The sequence below is a fragment of the Phocoena phocoena genome, chromosome 1 (genome assembly GCF_963924675.1).
Source record: "Phocoena phocoena chromosome 1, mPhoPho1.1, whole genome shotgun sequence".
Classification (NCBI taxonomy): domain Eukaryota; kingdom Metazoa; phylum Chordata; class Mammalia; order Artiodactyla; family Phocoenidae; genus Phocoena; species Phocoena phocoena.
The window spans coordinates 140,551,233-140,570,232 of NC_089219.1; the positions used below are offsets into that span (position 1 = coordinate 140,551,233).

A 19,000-nucleotide genomic window follows, 5' to 3' on the forward strand; every position below is an offset into this window, starting at 1 on the left:
TAACCCTTTGTCAGTTGCTTCGTTTGCAAATATTTTCTCCCATTCTGAGGGTTGTCTTTTGGTCTTGTTTATGGTTTCCTTTGCTGTGCAAAAGCTTTGAAGTTTCATTAGGTCCCATTTGTTTATTTTTGTTTTTATTTCCATTTCTCTAGGAGGTGGGTCAAAAAGAGAAGCGTAGTAAAGATCCCGATTCAGTAAGTCTGGATACGACATGGAAATCTGCATTTATTTTTAAGTGCTAAGGTGATTCTCATGATTAACCAGGTTTGGAAGCAGCAATGCAGTAAAGGAAGTTTGAGTTGGAAGAGGCTTGAGCTCACTGTGTGGATGGAAGTCTAGCTTTGCGGAACTCTTTAAGTCACCTAACCTCATACGGGATCAAAGAAGTACAAACTCATCTCAGTGTCTAGGCCCTCATTTTACAGATGTGAAAAAGGGGGCCTGGAGATGTTAGCTGATTCAACCAAGGTCACGCCCTAATTTTCAGATCCAGAATTATAATTCAAATATATTTGTTTATTTTTATTGGCAAATAACTTGCTTATGGTGAGACAAATGGCCACATTCTTATTTCAATTTGCAGAAATATTTCACAGAGTTACAGAGGGTCAGATTGCCTCTTACTCTGAGAATCTGAGATGACCAATACTATTGATACTATGAGTAACTCACAAATATTTGAGATATAAAATATTAACCAGGTCATACAATTACTAGGGAAAAACCCCTTTCTATTGTATGACTCAAATATGAAACAATCTGACTCCTAAAAATAACTTACTTGATACCAAAATGCAAAATCGTTTGCCAGGAAGATAAATGAATTATTTATAAATTAACTCTGAGAGAAGAACTATTTGAAAAGTGTCTAATTGAAATTTCAGAATAATCATGAACACGGGTAATATACATAAAAGATTTAGCAGCTGGCTGATGTCCGCTGCTGCATGGGGGCAGAGAGAGGCACAGGGAGGGGTCGTGGAAGGCCATGCTCCTCTCTGCTTGATCCCCCCTTGCCTATGTACCACTATGTGCTCCAGCCCCCTCTCTGTGCCTTTATTCAGTGTTCCTTTCACCTGTGCCTTCCTTCCTCCACCTCTGCTTGTAAACATCCTACTCACCTCTTCAAGGCCAAGTTTTTTTTTTTTTTTTTGCCGGTACGCGTGCCTCTCACTGTTGTGGCCTCTCCCGTTGCGGAGCACAGGCTCCGGATGCGCAGGCCCAGCGGCCACGGCTCACCGGGCCCAGCCGCTCTGCGGCATGTGGGATCCTCCCAGACCAGGGCACGAACCCGTGTCCCCTGCATCGGCAGGCAGACTCTCAACCACTGTGCCACCAGGGAAGCCCTCAAGGCCAAGTTTAAATTTCACCTACTCAGGACAGCCTAATGCCCGGAACCACCACACAGCTTCCTGAACTATGGTCTGCTGGTGTTTCCTTAATGATCGAATAAATTTTACATCCCACACAGGTATGCTCTGCTATTTTTCAAGGATGCAGAGGTGCTGCTGTAATGATTCATGTGTTGTGACACATTAATTCAAGAGCCATACATTAATTCAGTTGAGCAGAGTGATTAAGAGAGAAAATGCTGGGGCTGGGGGCTGGGTTTGTTCTGACTGTCACACTCTACCTTTGGAATCTCAGGCAAATTACTTAATCTCTACCTCAGTTTTCTCATCTGTAAAATGGGGATCATAAGAGTCATTACTCTGAGGGTTATGGTGAGGATTAAATGAGTTCACTGTGTTCAAAGTGCTCAGAACCCTATGTGACCCTCTGGAAGTCGTCAGTAACTGTTAGCTTTTACTATACCTGTTAGCATTACCATTCTTTCCCATCAACTGACACTAAAACAGTACTCTCATTGTGAGGAGCCCACACGGTTTTTTGAAGTCGAAATGGTTCCTGCTTGGGAACCGCTGTGCTCTCTGTTCTTGTCTCTTTTATGGCATTTATAATATTTTTCCTTCTGTTTCAGTATCTGTGACATGCTTTTTATCCTCTTCTACTTGTAAAATCATGTCTTCTTCTTTGTCTCTTCAAAGACCTTGTATTCAGCAGGAGCAGAATAAATGCTTATTAAATGAGTCGGTATTTGTGGGGCAGAACTTAAGCCAGTTGCTTCACTCTCAAGAGTCATATGGGAAGAAATGGAGAGATTGCTACTTCAATACTCCCAAAGTTTTTTTCTTGAAATCCAAAGTCCTTTATCAAGGCAGCCTGATGTGCAGTTTCTTGTTTTAAAGGGAGAGAACCAGAGGCCTGGTTACAATGTGTTTCTGATATTCCGTTTTAAAAAGACCTGATCGCGATTTCCTTCCAAGGCTTCCTTTAGGAAACAAACACTAGTCCAGGGCAGAATATTTTTCCATTTTATGTGAAATATACTGGAGCCACAGAGATTTAGGCAAGAGAGAAAGAGAGACCGGTTTAATTCAGGCCATGAGAATGGCCACTGTTAGGCTCAGCTCAGCTCCAGACAAACAGAATGTATCCGGGCACAGGAGTTGGGTGTTGGCAGTTTTAAGCTGTATAAAGCATTTCAATATACAGTCAACTCTAGATCTGTTGAGCTAATAAAGGAATAAGAGATCTGGATAATAGAAAACACTCTGAAGTTAATTTATATCTGGTTTTAGAAGGCATCACCTGAACAGATAAACAACAGATTCAGACACACACTCCTTTGCTCTAGTTATGCCTCCTCCAACCTCCTCTCAGGAGGACCTGTTAGAAGAGCCTGGAGCGAGCTGGGCTGCAGTATGAACAGGGCCTGAAGTGCAGAGGATAATCCACCAAGCAGAAAATCCCATTAGGTTCTAAGTCTCTTGAGCACAGGAACTGGGTCTTCCCTGTTCACTGCTAAAGCTCCATCGCCTTGCTCGGAAAGCACTTAGTGACTATATTTTGAATGAATGAGTAAGTGAATAATTTGAAAACTGACTATATAAGAAGATTGCTGACATACAATCGCAGGTGAGCCGGCGTGCTTTCCCTCTGAAATGATGTTCAGTGTGGTGTGCTTTTTGGGATGTGGGAATGCAGAACCATAGAATTTTATCCTGTAGGATTCCTCAGAGGTCATCTAAGTTCTCTTGTGTGGAAACACGCAAACTTCTTTCTTTCAAGGGCCAGATACTGAACATTTTCAGCTTTGCCGTCCCTAAGGTCTCAGTTCCAATGACTCAACAGTGCCTTTGTAGCATGAAAGCAGCCTCAGCCAGTACACAAATGAGTGGGCACAGCTGTCTTCCAATAAAATGCTATTTACAAAAATAGGCGGCAGGCCAGCTTTGGCCCAAGGGCCACAGTTTGCTGACCCCAATCTCATGGGCCCTCCCATGTGATTTCAGAGGAGGATACTGAGGCACATAGAAGTCGAGTGACCTCCCTGAGCACACATGACCATCTACCATTAGAGCTGGGACTATAGACGGTTCCCTACTTAGGACGGTTTGACTTAACGATTTTTCAAGTTTACAGTGGTGTGAAAGCAATAGGCGTTCAGCAGAAACTGTACCTCAAATTTTGAATTTTGATCTTTTCTGGGGCTAGTGATAAGCAGTAAGATTCTCTCTCACGATGCTGGGCAGTGTCAGCAGCCGCAATTCCCCATCAGCCACCGCATCACGAGGGTAAACAACCGATACACTGACGGCTATTCTGTACCCAGACAACCTTCTGTTTTTCATCTTTGGTACAGTATTCAATAAATTAAGTGAGATACTCAACACTTTATTATAAAAGAGACTTTGTGTTAGATGATTTTTCCCAACTGTAGGCTGATACAAGTGTTCTGAGCGTGTTTAAGGTAACTATGCTAAGCTATGGTATTTGGTAGGTTAGATGTACTAAATGCATTTTCAACTTATGATGGGTTTATTGGCATGTAACCCCATCATAAGTGGAGGAAGATCTGTAGGATCCAGATTTATTGACTCTAAGCCCAAAGTCTTTTTCTTGTTAAAGGAAAATCCATTATTCACTGATTCAAATATTCACTGTGAGTCTGCATATACCAGGCATGGTACTAGGCACTGGGAATACCTGAGTGAACCAGCGCAGCATGGCCCTGCTCTTCGAGAGCTTACAGCAGGGAGAGGGCAGGAGCAGAGCCATTACAATTTGGTATGAGAAGTGCTACAACGGGAGAGGTGCAGGATCAGGATACACAGGCACCACTACAAGGCAAGCAGCAACGTTTCCTCCACCCTGTGTCCTTGAAGTTTCCATGCGGAGGCCCTTCAGAGCACCACCAGCACGCTCCTATTTCAAGCGTTATCATCTCCTTCCAAGTCCCTCGTGTAATTCTCCTCTAAAACTAGGAATTCTCACTATGTGATGGAGCCTTAGATACACAGCTTATTTAGTTTGTAGGAGCATGGATTAACTCCACTGACCTTTGATCTTTCCAATTAAAAAGTTCTTTGAGTTCACAATCTGATCCATGTCTGAACGGATGGTGCCTTCCAGGCCTTTTGTCAGAGCCCTGCATTCCTCCTTCAATGCACTTAATCCTTCTGAAACTTGATGCTGAACCAGGTTGTAGGCCTCTTCGAGGAGCTGCAACAGAGAACAACACATAAGTTGGGGCTCTGTCGTGCGTCAGCACCTGAGGGAGTCAAGTAGAGGCGGGTGGGTTAATCGCAGACAATCGCAACATAAACAAAACTGCACACACACTCTAATTTGTCTTTCAAAGTTTGAGTCTGTTTGGATTAGTCCTCATGTAAGTGAGACTGAGCAGACTGGGCAGTTCTCCACCCAGGGAAGGAATTACATATTAAAAAAAAAAAAAAAAAAACTAAAAAGAGAAGGGAAAGGCATGTTCATTTTGAGTGGCACAGCTGCAGGGCAAAATCATCGCTTACACCGAACCAGGCCCTCTTTCTGTCGTTCTTCTTCCCCTTCATTTTAGGCAGGATGTCTGTCTGAAGGGTTGGCATGAGCTCCTCCATTACCAGGTTACTCAGGATCTGTCAAGAGGAAGACAGCCTCAGAGCTGGTTTAGTTGGTGACGCCTAAATCTCAGCATCAGGCTAACCGAAGGTGTCATGACTGGCCAACCCCGTCCTGGCTACATGAAATCTGTTAGGTTAATAGTTTAACTCTGGGTCTGAGGCCACAGAAATCTCTAGGAAGACAATCCTAGACGGTAAACGTTCTTAAATATCTGCAAGGAACAGTCACGCCTGTTGACATTTTCCCATTGGAAAGGACAAATTCCTCAGTTCAAACTTCTACTAGTCAAACTAGAAGAATCTAGCCCATTTAGGATAAGAGGGGGAACTTCCATTATAGATAAGGGTATCCTTAGCAAAACTGTGAAGGGGGTCAGGCTTGGTTTTGGTGGCTTGAGTTCTTGTCTGTATCCCCTGAGACCGTCATTTCCCCTGGAGCTTTCTTGGGATCTAAGCGTCTTCATGCTCTTTGTGTCTACTGCACCCTGAATCCCACCTCCATCTTCTTTAAAGTTTAGAAAAAGAAGGGAATAACAAATACTTTGGAACAACTGGACATTGGTGGGATGAGTAGAATATGGGCGAGGGTTGTCTACAGTTTTCAGGGTGTTTTTAAAAAAATATTGCTCCCAAGTCTTTCCTAAAATGCTGAGGTGAAGCAGCATTTTTGAGGAGTTTAAGAGGAACTTGACATGTGCAAACTCCATAGAAATCAGCAAGTCCAAAAATTAGGTTCAAGTACACCATCAATAATTCATGAACCTCATCTTGCCCAGTGGAGTAAATTCTTGTTTGGAACACATCTGCCCAAGAGTGATGGAAGCGTTGGCATGGGGAGAGTGAGCTGAGAGAGTAAGGACACTGAAGCCAGAACTTCAAATCAATGGGAAATATTGTCTTAGTTTAAAAGTATTAAATTCAAGAATCATAATAATTGTCCAAATTCATCCTTTTGCAGAGATTGGCTTGAATCTGAACATGAGTGTGAAAGGGATTTGAAAGATGAAAACATTATACCGTCCAAAGAAAAAGAACATTCCATCTGGGTGGGCTTATAGTTTTCTTTTAGTCTTTCCCATACAATGCTCCAAGAAATTTGGTTCTATTTTATAACTTAAGGGATTGGAAAGGAAATATGTCTGGAAAAAAAAATGAGGGGGATGGGAGCGCGTTGAAAGTGGGGGTGGGGGGGTGGGGTGGGGGGTGGGGGTTGGTGATGGGAGAATAGCTCTGGGGCAGGCAGAGGCCAACTCTGTCTCATCCCAACAGCTCTTCCTCCTGTAAACGTCAGCCCCACCACATCCTGACCTTGTGAGGATCCTCACCTGCCCAGGATCTGCTCTGAGATTCCTTACCTTGGTCAGCCCTCCATGAGCAGGGTCCAAAGCCCTGGGGCTATCGAAAAGAAAGTAGCTGATCTAATAAAACCAATCATACTAATGAAGGAGTTTCCCCAACCTTCCCTCTTCAGAATAGAATCCACTGAGTTTTACCATAAGGAACCTAAAGATATCTCTCGTGCTTTAAAAACGGGGGTGGGGGGTGGGGGGTGTAAATTTAATTGCTGGGATTTAACTGGGAGATTTAAAAATTCCACCACACATGTACGAAACCAGACCCAGCATTAGGTTGATCGAAACCAAGAAACGCAGGCCCGCTCCCTGAAGGCCACACCACCTGTTACCTTCCAGATGCTGCAGCTGTGAGGAAGGTGTGAGGCCCAGAGAGACTGCCCTCCTTCCTGAGGCTGGCCCCATGGTCTGATCAGGCTGTTGGCCTTGTGCCCTTTGTGTTACTCAGCAACCATGGGTGAAAGAATCCATTTAAATGGGTCGCATCCAAGGTGATTAGACAAAAGACAACCTATGGACAAGGCCTAAAAAAATGTGGATAGTCTTCCGATCTTGAAACCACTGTGATCTGTGGGAATTTTGAACTGTTCTCTTGGCCCATCTGGTTAATTTAAAGGCAAATAATAAGTATGCCACATAGCTTGTACTTACATTTTACAAAATGCTTTCCCTCATGACTTCATTTGATACATTTTTTATTAAGTAGAAAATATATTGATGCTTTTACTGGTGTACAAATATTTTCACCTTAATAGTCTGTCAGGCAAGTTATTCTAAGATATTTGCTTTGCCTAGACACTTGCCTAAAATAACCATCACCACGAAGGCATGCCATACTAGCTGTGTGAGTCATTACTAGGAAGATAATAATGTAACAATGCTGAAAATCTTCTGAATACAGTCCCCTAGGGCTGTGTTATGATGAAGTTCTTAGCAGACATGAAAAAATGCAAATAAATTCAGTGCTTTAAACAAAAGATGTCATATTCTCAAACTCAGTTATGCTATGCCCTTTTCTTTAACTACTTGGTAGCTTCTTTGGGGCGCTGACCTCTTTTTTCTGTGGGTCGTAGGACAGACACTGCTTCAGCTCCATGTGCAAGTGGTTACAGTGAAGCTTACCCTCACCAGGCCCCACACAGTAAAGTCTTGAAAGTTATTTCCTTTTACCAGCTTCTTAAAGGATCATCTGACATGGCTCAAAACGCGTATCTTTCACAGACTGGCTTTGTGACGTGGGCCAACTTCTCTGAATGTTCTTTCTCTCGCCTGGAGGGTACTGGACAAATTATCCTGAAATGCCTTTCCAGTGCCCACACCTGATGAGTCTGTGATTTAACCAAAGAAACTTAGATTCCTGGGGGAGCAAAACTTCATATTGGGTCACTTGATAACTCCAGATTTTACTGATTTCTTCTCTGGTTTTTGTTTTGTTTTGTTTTCCCCTTTAAGGTACTTTTTTTATACAGCAAAATTAACACCTTCCTGTGACTGCTTTGTGCTAATGCTTTATGATATCCATATATGAACAGACCCACATATGTACCCACACACACTGCTAAGGCTGCCTTGTTCTCTGGATGTTTCTAGGTATGTCTTGCCTCACCACGATGGCAATGGATGAGTCATTTCATTCTTTTACACTTTAGAGCAATTCACACCTATCAGCCCAAACTAAAGAGCAGAAAGTCAACAAAAGAAAACAAACTCAATACTTAACTCCCAGAAAGGACTTAGTACATGCTTTCAATGCAATCGTGAAGGAATGTGAGCTGATGTGAGATTTCAAATGAAAGAAAAAATCAAGTACCCTGGCTAAACTCAAGGAGCTAAATAACTGTTTAACTTGGTATAGCCCCATGGTTGATGTTGATCTTTCACTGCACCAGAAGTCGGAAGCCATCATTTGCTTTGCCACTTATCCACTTAGTATGTGACCAAAACAATCAGCTCCACAAGGCAAGGACCATGCTGCCTTGTCCACCTCTGGTTCACTAGCACCCAGCATACTGCCTGGAATACAGCAGCTCAATAAATAATTGTTGAATGAATAAAACTGAGCAAGTCACTTAATCGCTCTATTCTTCCCTCAGTTTTCTCATTTACAAAATGGAAATAATAACTGCTCTACATATCTCATGAGATTGATAAAACGAACAGAGTTAGGATTTGAACATAAAAAGTACCATACAATGGCATTTTAATACTGGTATATCTATTAAATATACATGTTTATATAACAGGCCAATCAATGGTAAGTGGTTCAGCCTCCCCTATGCTTTCATTTTTCTTTTTGGCATAAATATGGCTAGTCCTTAATCCTCTCAGATGTATAAATGGATGTGCTTCCTCCAAATATCAGAAACCAAGAATTGATTAAAGTTCTTGAGTAAGTCTCAGGATGGGAAATAAATGAGTTTAGAATCCACCAAAAAAAAAAAGAAAAAGAAAATAAACAAACGGGACCTAATGAAACTTAAAAGCTTTTGCACAGCAAAGGAAACCATAAACAAGACCAAAAGACAACCCTCAGAATGGGAGAAAATATTTGCAAACGAAGCAACTGACAAAGGATTAATCTCCAAAATATACAAGCAGCTCATGCAGCTCAGTATCATAAAAACAAACAACCCAATCCAAAAATGGGCAGAAGACTTAAATAGACATTTCTCCAAAGAAGATATACAGATTGCCAACAAACACGTGAAAGGATGCTCAACATCACTAATCATTAGAGAAATGCAAATCAAAACAATGAGGTATCATCTCACACCAATCAGAATGGCCATGATCAAAAAGTCTACAAATAAATGCTGGAGAGGGTGTGGAGAAAAGGGAACCCTCTTGCACTGCTGGTGGGAAATGTAAATTGATACAACCACTATGGAGAACAGTATGGAGGTTCCTTAAAAAACTAAAAATAGAACTACCATATGACCCAGCAATCCCACTACTGGGCATATACCCTGAGAAAACCATAATTCAAAAAGAGTCACGTACCACAATGTTCATTGCAGCTCTATTTACAATAGCCAGGACATGGAAGCAACCTAAGTGTCCATTGACAGATGAATGGATAAAGAAGATGAGGCACATATAGACAATGGAATATTACTCAGCCATAAAAAGAAATGGAATTGAGTTATTTGCAGTGAGGTGGATGGACCTGGAGTCTGTCATACAGAGTCAAGTAAGTCAGAAAGAGAAAAATAAATACCGTATGCTAACACATATATACGGAATCTAAAAAAAAAAAAAAAAAAAGAGGTTCTGAAGAACCTAGAGGCAGGATGGGAATAAAGACGCAGACCTACTAGAGAATGGACTTGAGGACACAGGGAGGGGGAAGGGTAAGCTGGGACGAAGTAAGAGAGTGGCATGGACATAGATACACTACCAAACGTAAAGTAGATAGCTAGTGGGAAGCAGCCACATAGCACAGGGAGATCAGCTCGGTGCTTTGTGACCACCTAGAGGGGTGGGATAGGGAGGGTGGGAGGGAGACGCAAGAGGGAGGAGATATGGGGACATATGTATATGTATAACTGATTCACTTTGTTATAAAGCAGAAACTAACACACCACTGTAGAGCAGTTATACTCCAATAAAGATGTTAAAAAAAGAAAAAGAAAAAGGAAGAAGAAGAAAAAGAAGGGGGAGAAGGAGGAGGAGAAGATTCTGAGTCATATGGTAAAACAGTAAAGAACAGCCCACTACCATGAGAAAATGATTTTGGCTTTAGATGTTTAATGACCATACAAAGACAAGACACCATCTGGCATCTCCCAAATATTGTTCCCTAATAACAAATTTCACACTTGCTATTCTGGGATATGAGGGGAAATTAAAGAATAGCATTCTTGGACCCTGTATGCCTTTAATTAAATAATGCCCATACCCAGCCTCCTCTTCCTGGCTGAATCAGCTGTGTGATTGGTGTCCTTATGGAGGATGAGGTCACATCATGAAATACAGTCTCCTTGGAGATTGTAACAAAGTGCCTGGTACCAAACCAACCAAGACACTTAGCCTATGACTGACATTTAATCAGGGTCTTGGAAAATTATACTGGACCACAGGGAATAGAGTACCAGAAAAGGTAAATGGAACATAGAAAACTACCTAATGCTTTCAAAATTTGTTTCCTTTAATTACTTCCTTTATAAATCATTCCATAGATAAAGACAGCTATTTGCCAAATACTTTTCCAACAACATCTCATTTAATTCTCACAACCCTGCAACACAAACATTGTCATTCCTATTTTTTTCAGAGGAGTAACCTGAGACTAAAAGTGGTTAAATAAGGTTGGCAGGCTTTAACCCAAGTCTTCTGACCTAAAGCCCCACCACACACTTTGCACTATGCCACACTGCTCACATTTGCTTCTAGTCTGGAAGCATGAGGTCATTTGAGAGAATATGCATTTTCCAGAAAGAAACTGGAAGTAGCTCTTCCATTGCAGTTGCAGTATTTTGGGCTGCCCTATTTAATGTCTGGTCTGGAGGTCTTTAGAGAAGGTGTCCAATAGTTTGCTGACTAAACGCTTCTAGACAATGAGAGAAATGGCCTTTGGAACCACATCTTCCATGCTTGCAACTTTTTAAATTTGCTTATTTATTATGACCCTGACCTCCTACCACTCAGATGGAGAATAGGATCCAAAAGTCTGAGCCCCACGTTACCTGGACTTCATCCCCAGTGATCATTTCCCACGAGCCATAGTGTCCCTTCTCCTGTCGGAAGAATTGCACAGCTTCTAAAAAGGCTTGGACTTCAAATGTCGTCTGCTTCATGTAATCTAAAAGAAAGAGGCAAGGGCATTTAGCAAACAAAACCACTTTATTTTACATTTTGCCATGGTCCAGAGACCTAGCATTACCTGAATATTACAAGGGATAGAATTATGAGACACAAAAAAGTTAAGCAAGTACTGAATTCCAAATTCATTTGCAGGTGTATATCACATGACTTGCTCACTCTACCAGCTGATTAATTCTATCAGTTACTAGACATGCTGGTTATGACCAGAGCAAATCTATCCCCCTTTATCTCTCTTGTATTTCCCTCAGACACCCAGGCACTTAGTGGCTTTATGCCACCAACTATAACACCTCAGTAAGGCAGACTATTCCTCAAAGTGCCTCATGTACCCAAGGTATCCCCTCCCAGTTTCCCAAATAAAACTCCAATTTCTCTGTGACCTGATATCAACTTTCTGTCAAAAGGACATCAATATAATAGGCTGATTTATACAAATGAAGGATAATAATTGCTAACACATATAGCAAGATACTGTTCTTCTAAGCATGTTACATATTTCATTGAAACCTCACAGAAACCTCTGAGGTGAGTATTATCATCTCCAGCTTGTAGATGAGGAGACTATAGCACAGGAAGCACAGAAAGGTGAATTAATTGCCAAAGGTCATATACCAATAAGGGTATGAACTCAGATAGTTTGACCGAAGAGCCTGCTTCTAAGCACTACGCTATACTACCTCACATACTAGTTTTTTGATTTCCCTTTCCAAACATATTGGATTTTAAAAGGTGTTTTATCTGAGAGGTAATATCCTACCACAAAGGAATGGATACCCAATGGTATAGGATTTTTTTTTTTTTTTTTTTTGCGGTACGCGGGCCTCTCACTGTCGTGGCCCCTCCCGTTGCGGAGCACAGGCTCCAGACGCGCAGGCTCAGCGGCCATGGCTCACGGGCCCAGCCGCTCCGTGGCATGTGGGATCTTCCTGGACTGGGGAACGAACCCACGTCCCCTGCATCGGCAGGCAGACTCTCAACCACTGCGCGACCAGGGAAGCCCGGTATAGGATTTTTAAGTGTGCTAAATGGCCTTCCTGGAATTCCACAAATCATACCGTGCATGCAAATATCTTCATTTCTGCAATGGACTGAATGCTTGTGTCTCCTAAAATTCATATGTTGAAACCCTAATCCCCAATGTAATGATACTTGGAGATGGAGGCTTTGGGAGGTAATTAGGTCATGAAGGTAGAGCCCTCACGTTGGACTTAAGCCCTTATAAGAAAAGGCTCGCTCTCTTGCTCTGTCTCTCTCCCCTCTCTCTGTCTCTGTCCAGACACTGGATCTGCCACTGCCTTGATCTTGGACTTCCAAGACCATGGTATTTTTGTTAGAGCAGCCCAAACTGACCAAGAGAATTTTCATCACATAAAACTAGCTCATGGAGGATACAGTGATAACCGAATTATAGAAATATTAGCAGGAAAGTGAATTTTAGAAATAATCTAATCTAAAAATAAAGAAATCAAATCTTAGAAAATGGAAATAAAGTAGACAAAGTGAAATGACTGAAAGGGTCAAGTCTCCTGCCTCCTGCTTCTCCCCCAGTAGGACACAAAGTTCTCTTGCTAATAGCATATGATCTGTATTAATAGGGCAATATTAGATAGGTCAGTTGAAGGCAGCTGATTCGCTGGGGGGGAGGACCTTCAGAGCTTTAAGCCAGTGGGATTGCTCAGTCAAGGACTCAATGGTTGATTCGGGGACTGAGCAGAACTAAAAGAGGATCAATCTGCTCTAAAAGGGGACAATCAATTAATGGATTGTAGATGACTCTTTTGAGATTGGCTTACTAGGTCATAAACCTCAGGAACTTGGAAAAGAGAAAATACAACTCAAGGAATAGCCTCTATATGAGTACAAGCAGGGCTTCCCTGGTGGCGCAGTGGTTGAGAGTCCGCCTGCCGATGCAGGGGACACGGGTTCGTGCCCCGGTCTGGGAAGATCCCACATGCCGCGGAGCGGGTGGGCCCGTGAGCCGTGGCCGCTGAGCCTGCACGTCCGGAGCCTGTGCTCCGCAATGGGAGAGGCCGCGGCAGTGAGAGGCCTGTGTACCGCAAAAAAAAAAAAAAAAAAAAAAAATTGTAAATCAGAAAGAAGGCATGTCCCAAGAATCAGGTTTTCAAATTGAAGTGTTCTCTTCCTTGCCATTTATTTATTTATTTATTTGGTTTGGCAATTGATTTAGTGTTTAATCTTAGAGGTTTGGAAAACACAAGTTAAGGTCTTGATATAAAATTGGCAACAAGGGGGCTGTGATATGGGGCTCAGTACACTGGAAGGAACTATACCAATTGAGATGGAAACTGTAATTACTACATTGAGATTCAAAACTGACTCATGTGCTCTTATTTTTAACAGCTGTTTTCATTTCCAGCCTAAGGAAACAAAGAGATGGAAGAAAATGTGGTACTTAGATGGAGTGAGTATTGCCAGACCCACGAGCCTGGGAATGAGGTTTAAGTTCTTCAAGTCCTTACAAGAAGCATCAATTTACTTCTTTCTCCCCTAGCTGACCTCAGTAACCGGAGGAGGTATCTGAAATCATGGCCATACCATCTATATCTATATACATATATATGTAAAGAAAACTATGATACTCCCCCTGATGGCTGCTTTTTCAAAGACCTTTGGAGAAAATAACTGAAGAAATGAGATTTGGAGGCAATGATGTGGGAGCCAGAGAGAAGTCAAGGAAGAAGTGGAAGAGCTAGAATGCAGCAGTGGTGCAGGATGAGGCATGTTAATATAGGCAGAGAAAAAAAGTATTAGCAATCAAATGGACCACAAAGGAAATTACAGTCATCGAACAGCAGTAATGAAGTTTAAAAAAATAAGGGCATGAATCTCCATTCTGGACTCTACCATTAAGCCAGACTTACACTGGATTTTAACTACTCTTTTTCCTTATGGTAAAAAGGACCTAATCACTGATTTCATCATTAGATTTTTTAGATTATAAACGGAGTAAAGTAATTTATATAAAACTTTTAGAACACTATCTGTCACGTAATAAGTTGCTTTATGGATATTGGTTCTCATGATTATAAACAAAGTCCAATAGAAACTGCCAGATCATTAAGGAAATAAAGACAAAGGTTTGCTTTGTAAAGGACAGAACTACAATGCAATGCTCATATGATCTTCACTTCTTCTAAGCTGTTTGCCAAGGCACTGCTGAACTCAGCCAGAATGTACAGGTGTTTGAAAGAAACCAGATTTTCAGTTATTTAATCTACTTCCTGCCACGGATCCCATGGGAACAGATTCTGGGATCATAATCACCCATGCTCCTGCCAACAAGAACTTGAGAGTTAGTTCCATGGCCCCCAGAATCAACAATGGTTTTTGGTCTTTCGGCCCTCTCCTGCAAGCTGACTTAGAAAAATGGCAGGCATCAGCTCAGACTCTACTTTTCCAACATGCTGTAGTCATGAGGATGCTCAAGGAGACAGACATGCTGGGGAGAACTTAGGCATCATTAAATCCAGCTCCTTCAATTTAAGGATGAGGAAACTGGAAGAAGAAATGGTTAATTTCTTAGCTGAAGGTCACACAGCTGGTCAGAATCAGAGCCAAGAGTTGAAAAAGTGGCTCTGGCATGTCATAAGCAGCCTTGGCATTCATGCTTACTTAAATCATAGACTATGAGAGTTAGAACTGATCTCAAAGGTCACCCACCCCAAGCTCTTTTCAATGCTGGGAGACTTCAGAATCCCTAAGACACCCGTCCAGCCTTAGCTTGAATATTTCCAGTGACAGGAGGCTCACAATTTAATGAAATAGTCTTTTTTGTCACTGAACTGCTGTAATTATTTGAAAAATTTTCCTTCTGTTGAGCCAAAATCTGTTTCCATGAACTCTCATTAATCCTGCTTCTGCCTTTCAGAGCAAAATAGACAAGTTTACTCTTCTTCCATATGGTAACTAAAAGATAGCTGAGTATCCTTATCTTCCTGCAATCATCCTTTAAACAATATAGTTTGGGGATTTTTAAAAACTTGGCCCTCCTTTTTCCTTCCTTCCCTTAGTGACCAATTTGAATCTGTCAATATCTTTCTTAAATTTGGACCTAGACTGAATACAACACAAAGAGTATTGTCTAACTAGTGCAAATAATGTAAAGTAGAAAGATTACTTTCCTTTTTCTGGCCCCTAACCTCTTTTTTAATCAACCATAGCAACCTGTTGGCTCATACATTTCCTGTAGTCCAATAAAATCCCTACAACTTTTTCATAAAAAACCCTTGTCAATCTAAGCCTTTTCTAACCTATACTTCTGCTTTTGATTTTGAAGTGCAGGCTTTAACATTACCCCTGTTAAAGTACAACTTACCATGATGAGTTCAGTGACCTAGAGCCTGCCAAAATCATTAAAAAATTGTAATTCTGTCCCCAGACTCCCTTTTTTACCTCGGTATCATACGAAAATTTGGTGGGTTTAACCTTCTGTGTTTCTATCCAACTCACTGACAAAAACATTCATCAGATCAAAGGTGAGGACAGAGCTCTGGGAAACTCTAAACACTTTAGGCGACATGTGGGAGACACATCTTGGCCATTCACTCAACAATCACATCCTCGGGACCAAGACATGTCTATTTTCCTTAGTCCCTCCCTAGTTCTCATCTGTGCAGCTGCATGGAAAGCTCATATTTGGGAGACATGATTAAGGACTTTTGCAAGGGAAAGAAAGCTTCTCTAGGCCCCTTGGGGACAATTATTCAGGGGGCCAGCCAGAGAGAAATCGTTTTTGTTTTTTTTCCACTTATACGGATTTACTGCATGTCTGAGTCAACTGAAAGGCCAAAGCTCCAAGGCCTATGTAGTCATCCTGGATTTTAACTCTGGCTGCTGTGTTGGGACTCCCTGACTCGGGCTGGGTTTGGAAGCTGCCTTGTTATTTTATTTTATTGGTAAACGGTGCCAAGCCATGTTAGCTGATCTGCCTGGTGATTTGTGAAAGTTATGTAACAGCATTACTCACTACACTGCTATGGGGTTCATCTCACCAATGTATGCTTCCAAACTGTCTTCAGCTTCAGGTCATATGTCGTCTTTTTTTTAGGAGACCTGCAGCAAGGCTGTTTGTCCTAGTTTCTCTTCCAGAGCACAGAAGCAGCCCTGGGGAAAGTAACCAGCATTTACTGAATACTATCATGGAGTATGAACCATACTAGATGTTTACACACACTGTCTCATATAATCCTTCCAATAATCCCATTAGGTAGGAATTCATATTCCCACTTTAAGGCTGACAAAGAAACTGAGTTTCAGAAAGGTTAACTAATCCATTTCAGCTAGTATATGGACAAGCAAGGCCTATTTGCTTCCAATGTCCTGTTATAACACTCTATGGTTTTATTTTTTTAACTTTTTATTTTGAGATAATCGTACATTCACACTTTTATAAGAAATAATACAGAGATATCCAACATATCCTCACCCAGTTTTCCCTAATGGAAATATCTTGCAAAAGCTATAGTACAATATCACAAGCAGGAAATTGACACTGATTCAATCTAGCTACCTTATTCAGATTTCATCAGTTTTACATGCACAGGTGGTGTGTGTGTGTGTGTGTGTGTGTGTGTGTGTGTGTGTGTGTGGTGGTTTAACTTTAAAATTATTTTATTTTATTTTTTTATATCTTTATTGGAATATAACTGCTTTACAATGTGGTGTTAGTTTCTGCTGTACAACAAAGTGAATCAGCTATAGGTATACATATATCCCCATATCCCCTTCCTCTTGAGCCTCCCTCCCACCCTCCCTATCCCACCCCTCTAGGTCGTCACAAAGCACTGAGCTGATCTCCCTGTGCTATGCAGCAGCTTCCCACTAGCCATCCATTTTATAAAGTTATTTTAAATTTTATTTCCTTCTCAAAGTTTAGAATCATATAATTCTAGAATTTGACTATATCACAGGGATCATTTAGTCCAAACCACTCATTTAATTAGTGAGCAGATTGAGGGCAAGATAGAATGTGATGTGCATTATTAAAAACAAAACAAAAGAAAACCCTCTCATTGGGATTAAAAATGCATGATGTCTGTTCTAATGAAATGGTAATAAAAGTTTTTAATTTTATTTAAAAACTTATTTATTCATGACCAACTTAAGCAAATATTTATTACCAAATTGTAAATAATAACTCTTATGAGAACTAGCCCCAGGTTTACTTAGAAGTCCCTGAATAGTATTCTGTAAACTGCCAGAAGAAAATATTCATCTACTGGCCAAACCATGTCTGTGTTAGTGAGCACAGACCTACCAGGAAGAGAAGAGGAATAAGCCAAGAAAGAATGTACACCTCCTGAAGATCCAGGGACCCCAGAATGAATTATAATGGTGTTACTCTAGTTGAAAATACAAAGATACGAGAACTCACTCTGAGAATATAAAAGACTTCTTAAATAAATGGAAAAAAGGTGTTTCTATTGTTTTGATAGAATGTTTTAACCACGCAGAAAAACTGTATGCTTCATCTAGCTAAAAGCGGTACATCTCATGAATTTTTGACTTGTCAATAAATATTAAAAGGCTGTTTGTTAACACAGAAAATGAAGTGGAAATTACTAAAACAAGTGAAGACAAACTAACCTCATTTCCTTTAAACAAATTACATTGGTAGAATAGCTACCTTTGACTTTGGAGACATCCTGTATCTAGATTTTAGCAAGACAAATATTAGAGCTTTGCATAATTTTGACTGACACACTGAAGAAATTTAGATTAGTTGATAATGCAAACAAACATAATGAAGTAGGTAAATAGCCTAAATGATGGGTGCTGGTTAAAGGGCTGATGTTACTGACATCTTAGAGCAAAACATTTTCAATTACTTGGAAAAGGTAATATATAGACAGACAGACAGACAGAGATAGATAGGTAACCAGGGTTTCACTTAACTGTGAGCTCAGTACAAGTCAGTGGTGTGATACAGTCGTACGTAAAGCAGGTGAGGTTGGACCACAGGAATGTGGAATATACCAAAGACAATGATGGTTATAGATAGATTCTGAGATACACCACTCTGAGCTTATCATTGTATACTTCCAGCTCATGCTGAGCAACAGAATATTTTACAAAAAATTTAAAAATAAAGAAAAAAAGTGGAGTATTCTGAAGAAGACCAAGTAAATGAGGAATCTCACAGCCTTGGAAAGAAAAAAACTGGAGGGAAGAATTCTTTATCTGTGTGAAGATCTGCAATGTAAAAGAGGACTGGATTTGTTCCTTGTAGATTCCAGATACTAGAGTCAGGATAGCAGGGTCCAAAGTAGAGTGTGGCAGATTTTGACTCAATATTTTGACTCAAAATTTCTAACATTTAGATTTATCTTAGAGTGAAATAGGCTCCAATAAGTTGTCAAAAGTTCCCCTCCAAGGGGAAGTGCTCCATCAGGGCTGAGTTACCTTGTAGAAAGTGTACGGACTTGCTTAAATCTCTCTATTATACACTATCATGACATTGTGTACCTCCTCACCATAGTACTTAGAACAATTATAATTTCATAGTTGTTAGTATAATCATTTTAATATGCCTTTTCCCTAGACTGTAAGCTCTAGGAAGACAGGAGACTGCCGTTCGCATTCATCACTGCATCCTCAATCCCTGGTCTAGTGTCTGGCACATAAGATAGAAAGAGAAAGAGGGAAAAGAAATGAGGGAAGGAAGGAGGAAAGAAAGAGAGGAAGGGAAAAAGGGAGGAAGGGAGGGATTCAAATACTAGAGAGAGGGCTGGATTAAATCTCCTTATAAATTTCCTTCTAACCTGAGATTAACAAAACCCAAGCATTGCGAATGAATCACATTCTCTTCGCGAGTCTTTTCCCTACCGTTGTAAAGAATTT

The 19,000-nt window shown here is 40.9% G+C and overlaps 1 protein-coding gene across 1 annotated transcript in view; it reads right to left on the reverse strand.

Annotated features, from left to right (window-relative positions):
• The window catches only part of NIBAN1 (niban apoptosis regulator 1), a 168,262-nt gene that overhangs the window by 16,889 nt on the left and 132,373 nt on the right, over positions 1–19,000 (reverse strand). Inside the window, exons 6-8 of the mRNA XM_065879478.1 lie at positions 11,002–11,117; positions 4,875–4,979; positions 4,404–4,566 (exon numbers count right to left, since the gene is read on the reverse strand). Coding sequence (XP_065735550.1) covers positions 4,404–4,566; positions 4,875–4,979; positions 11,002–11,117 — 384 coding nt within the window. The remainder of the gene's footprint in view (positions 1–4,403; positions 4,567–4,874; positions 4,980–11,001; positions 11,118–19,000) is intronic.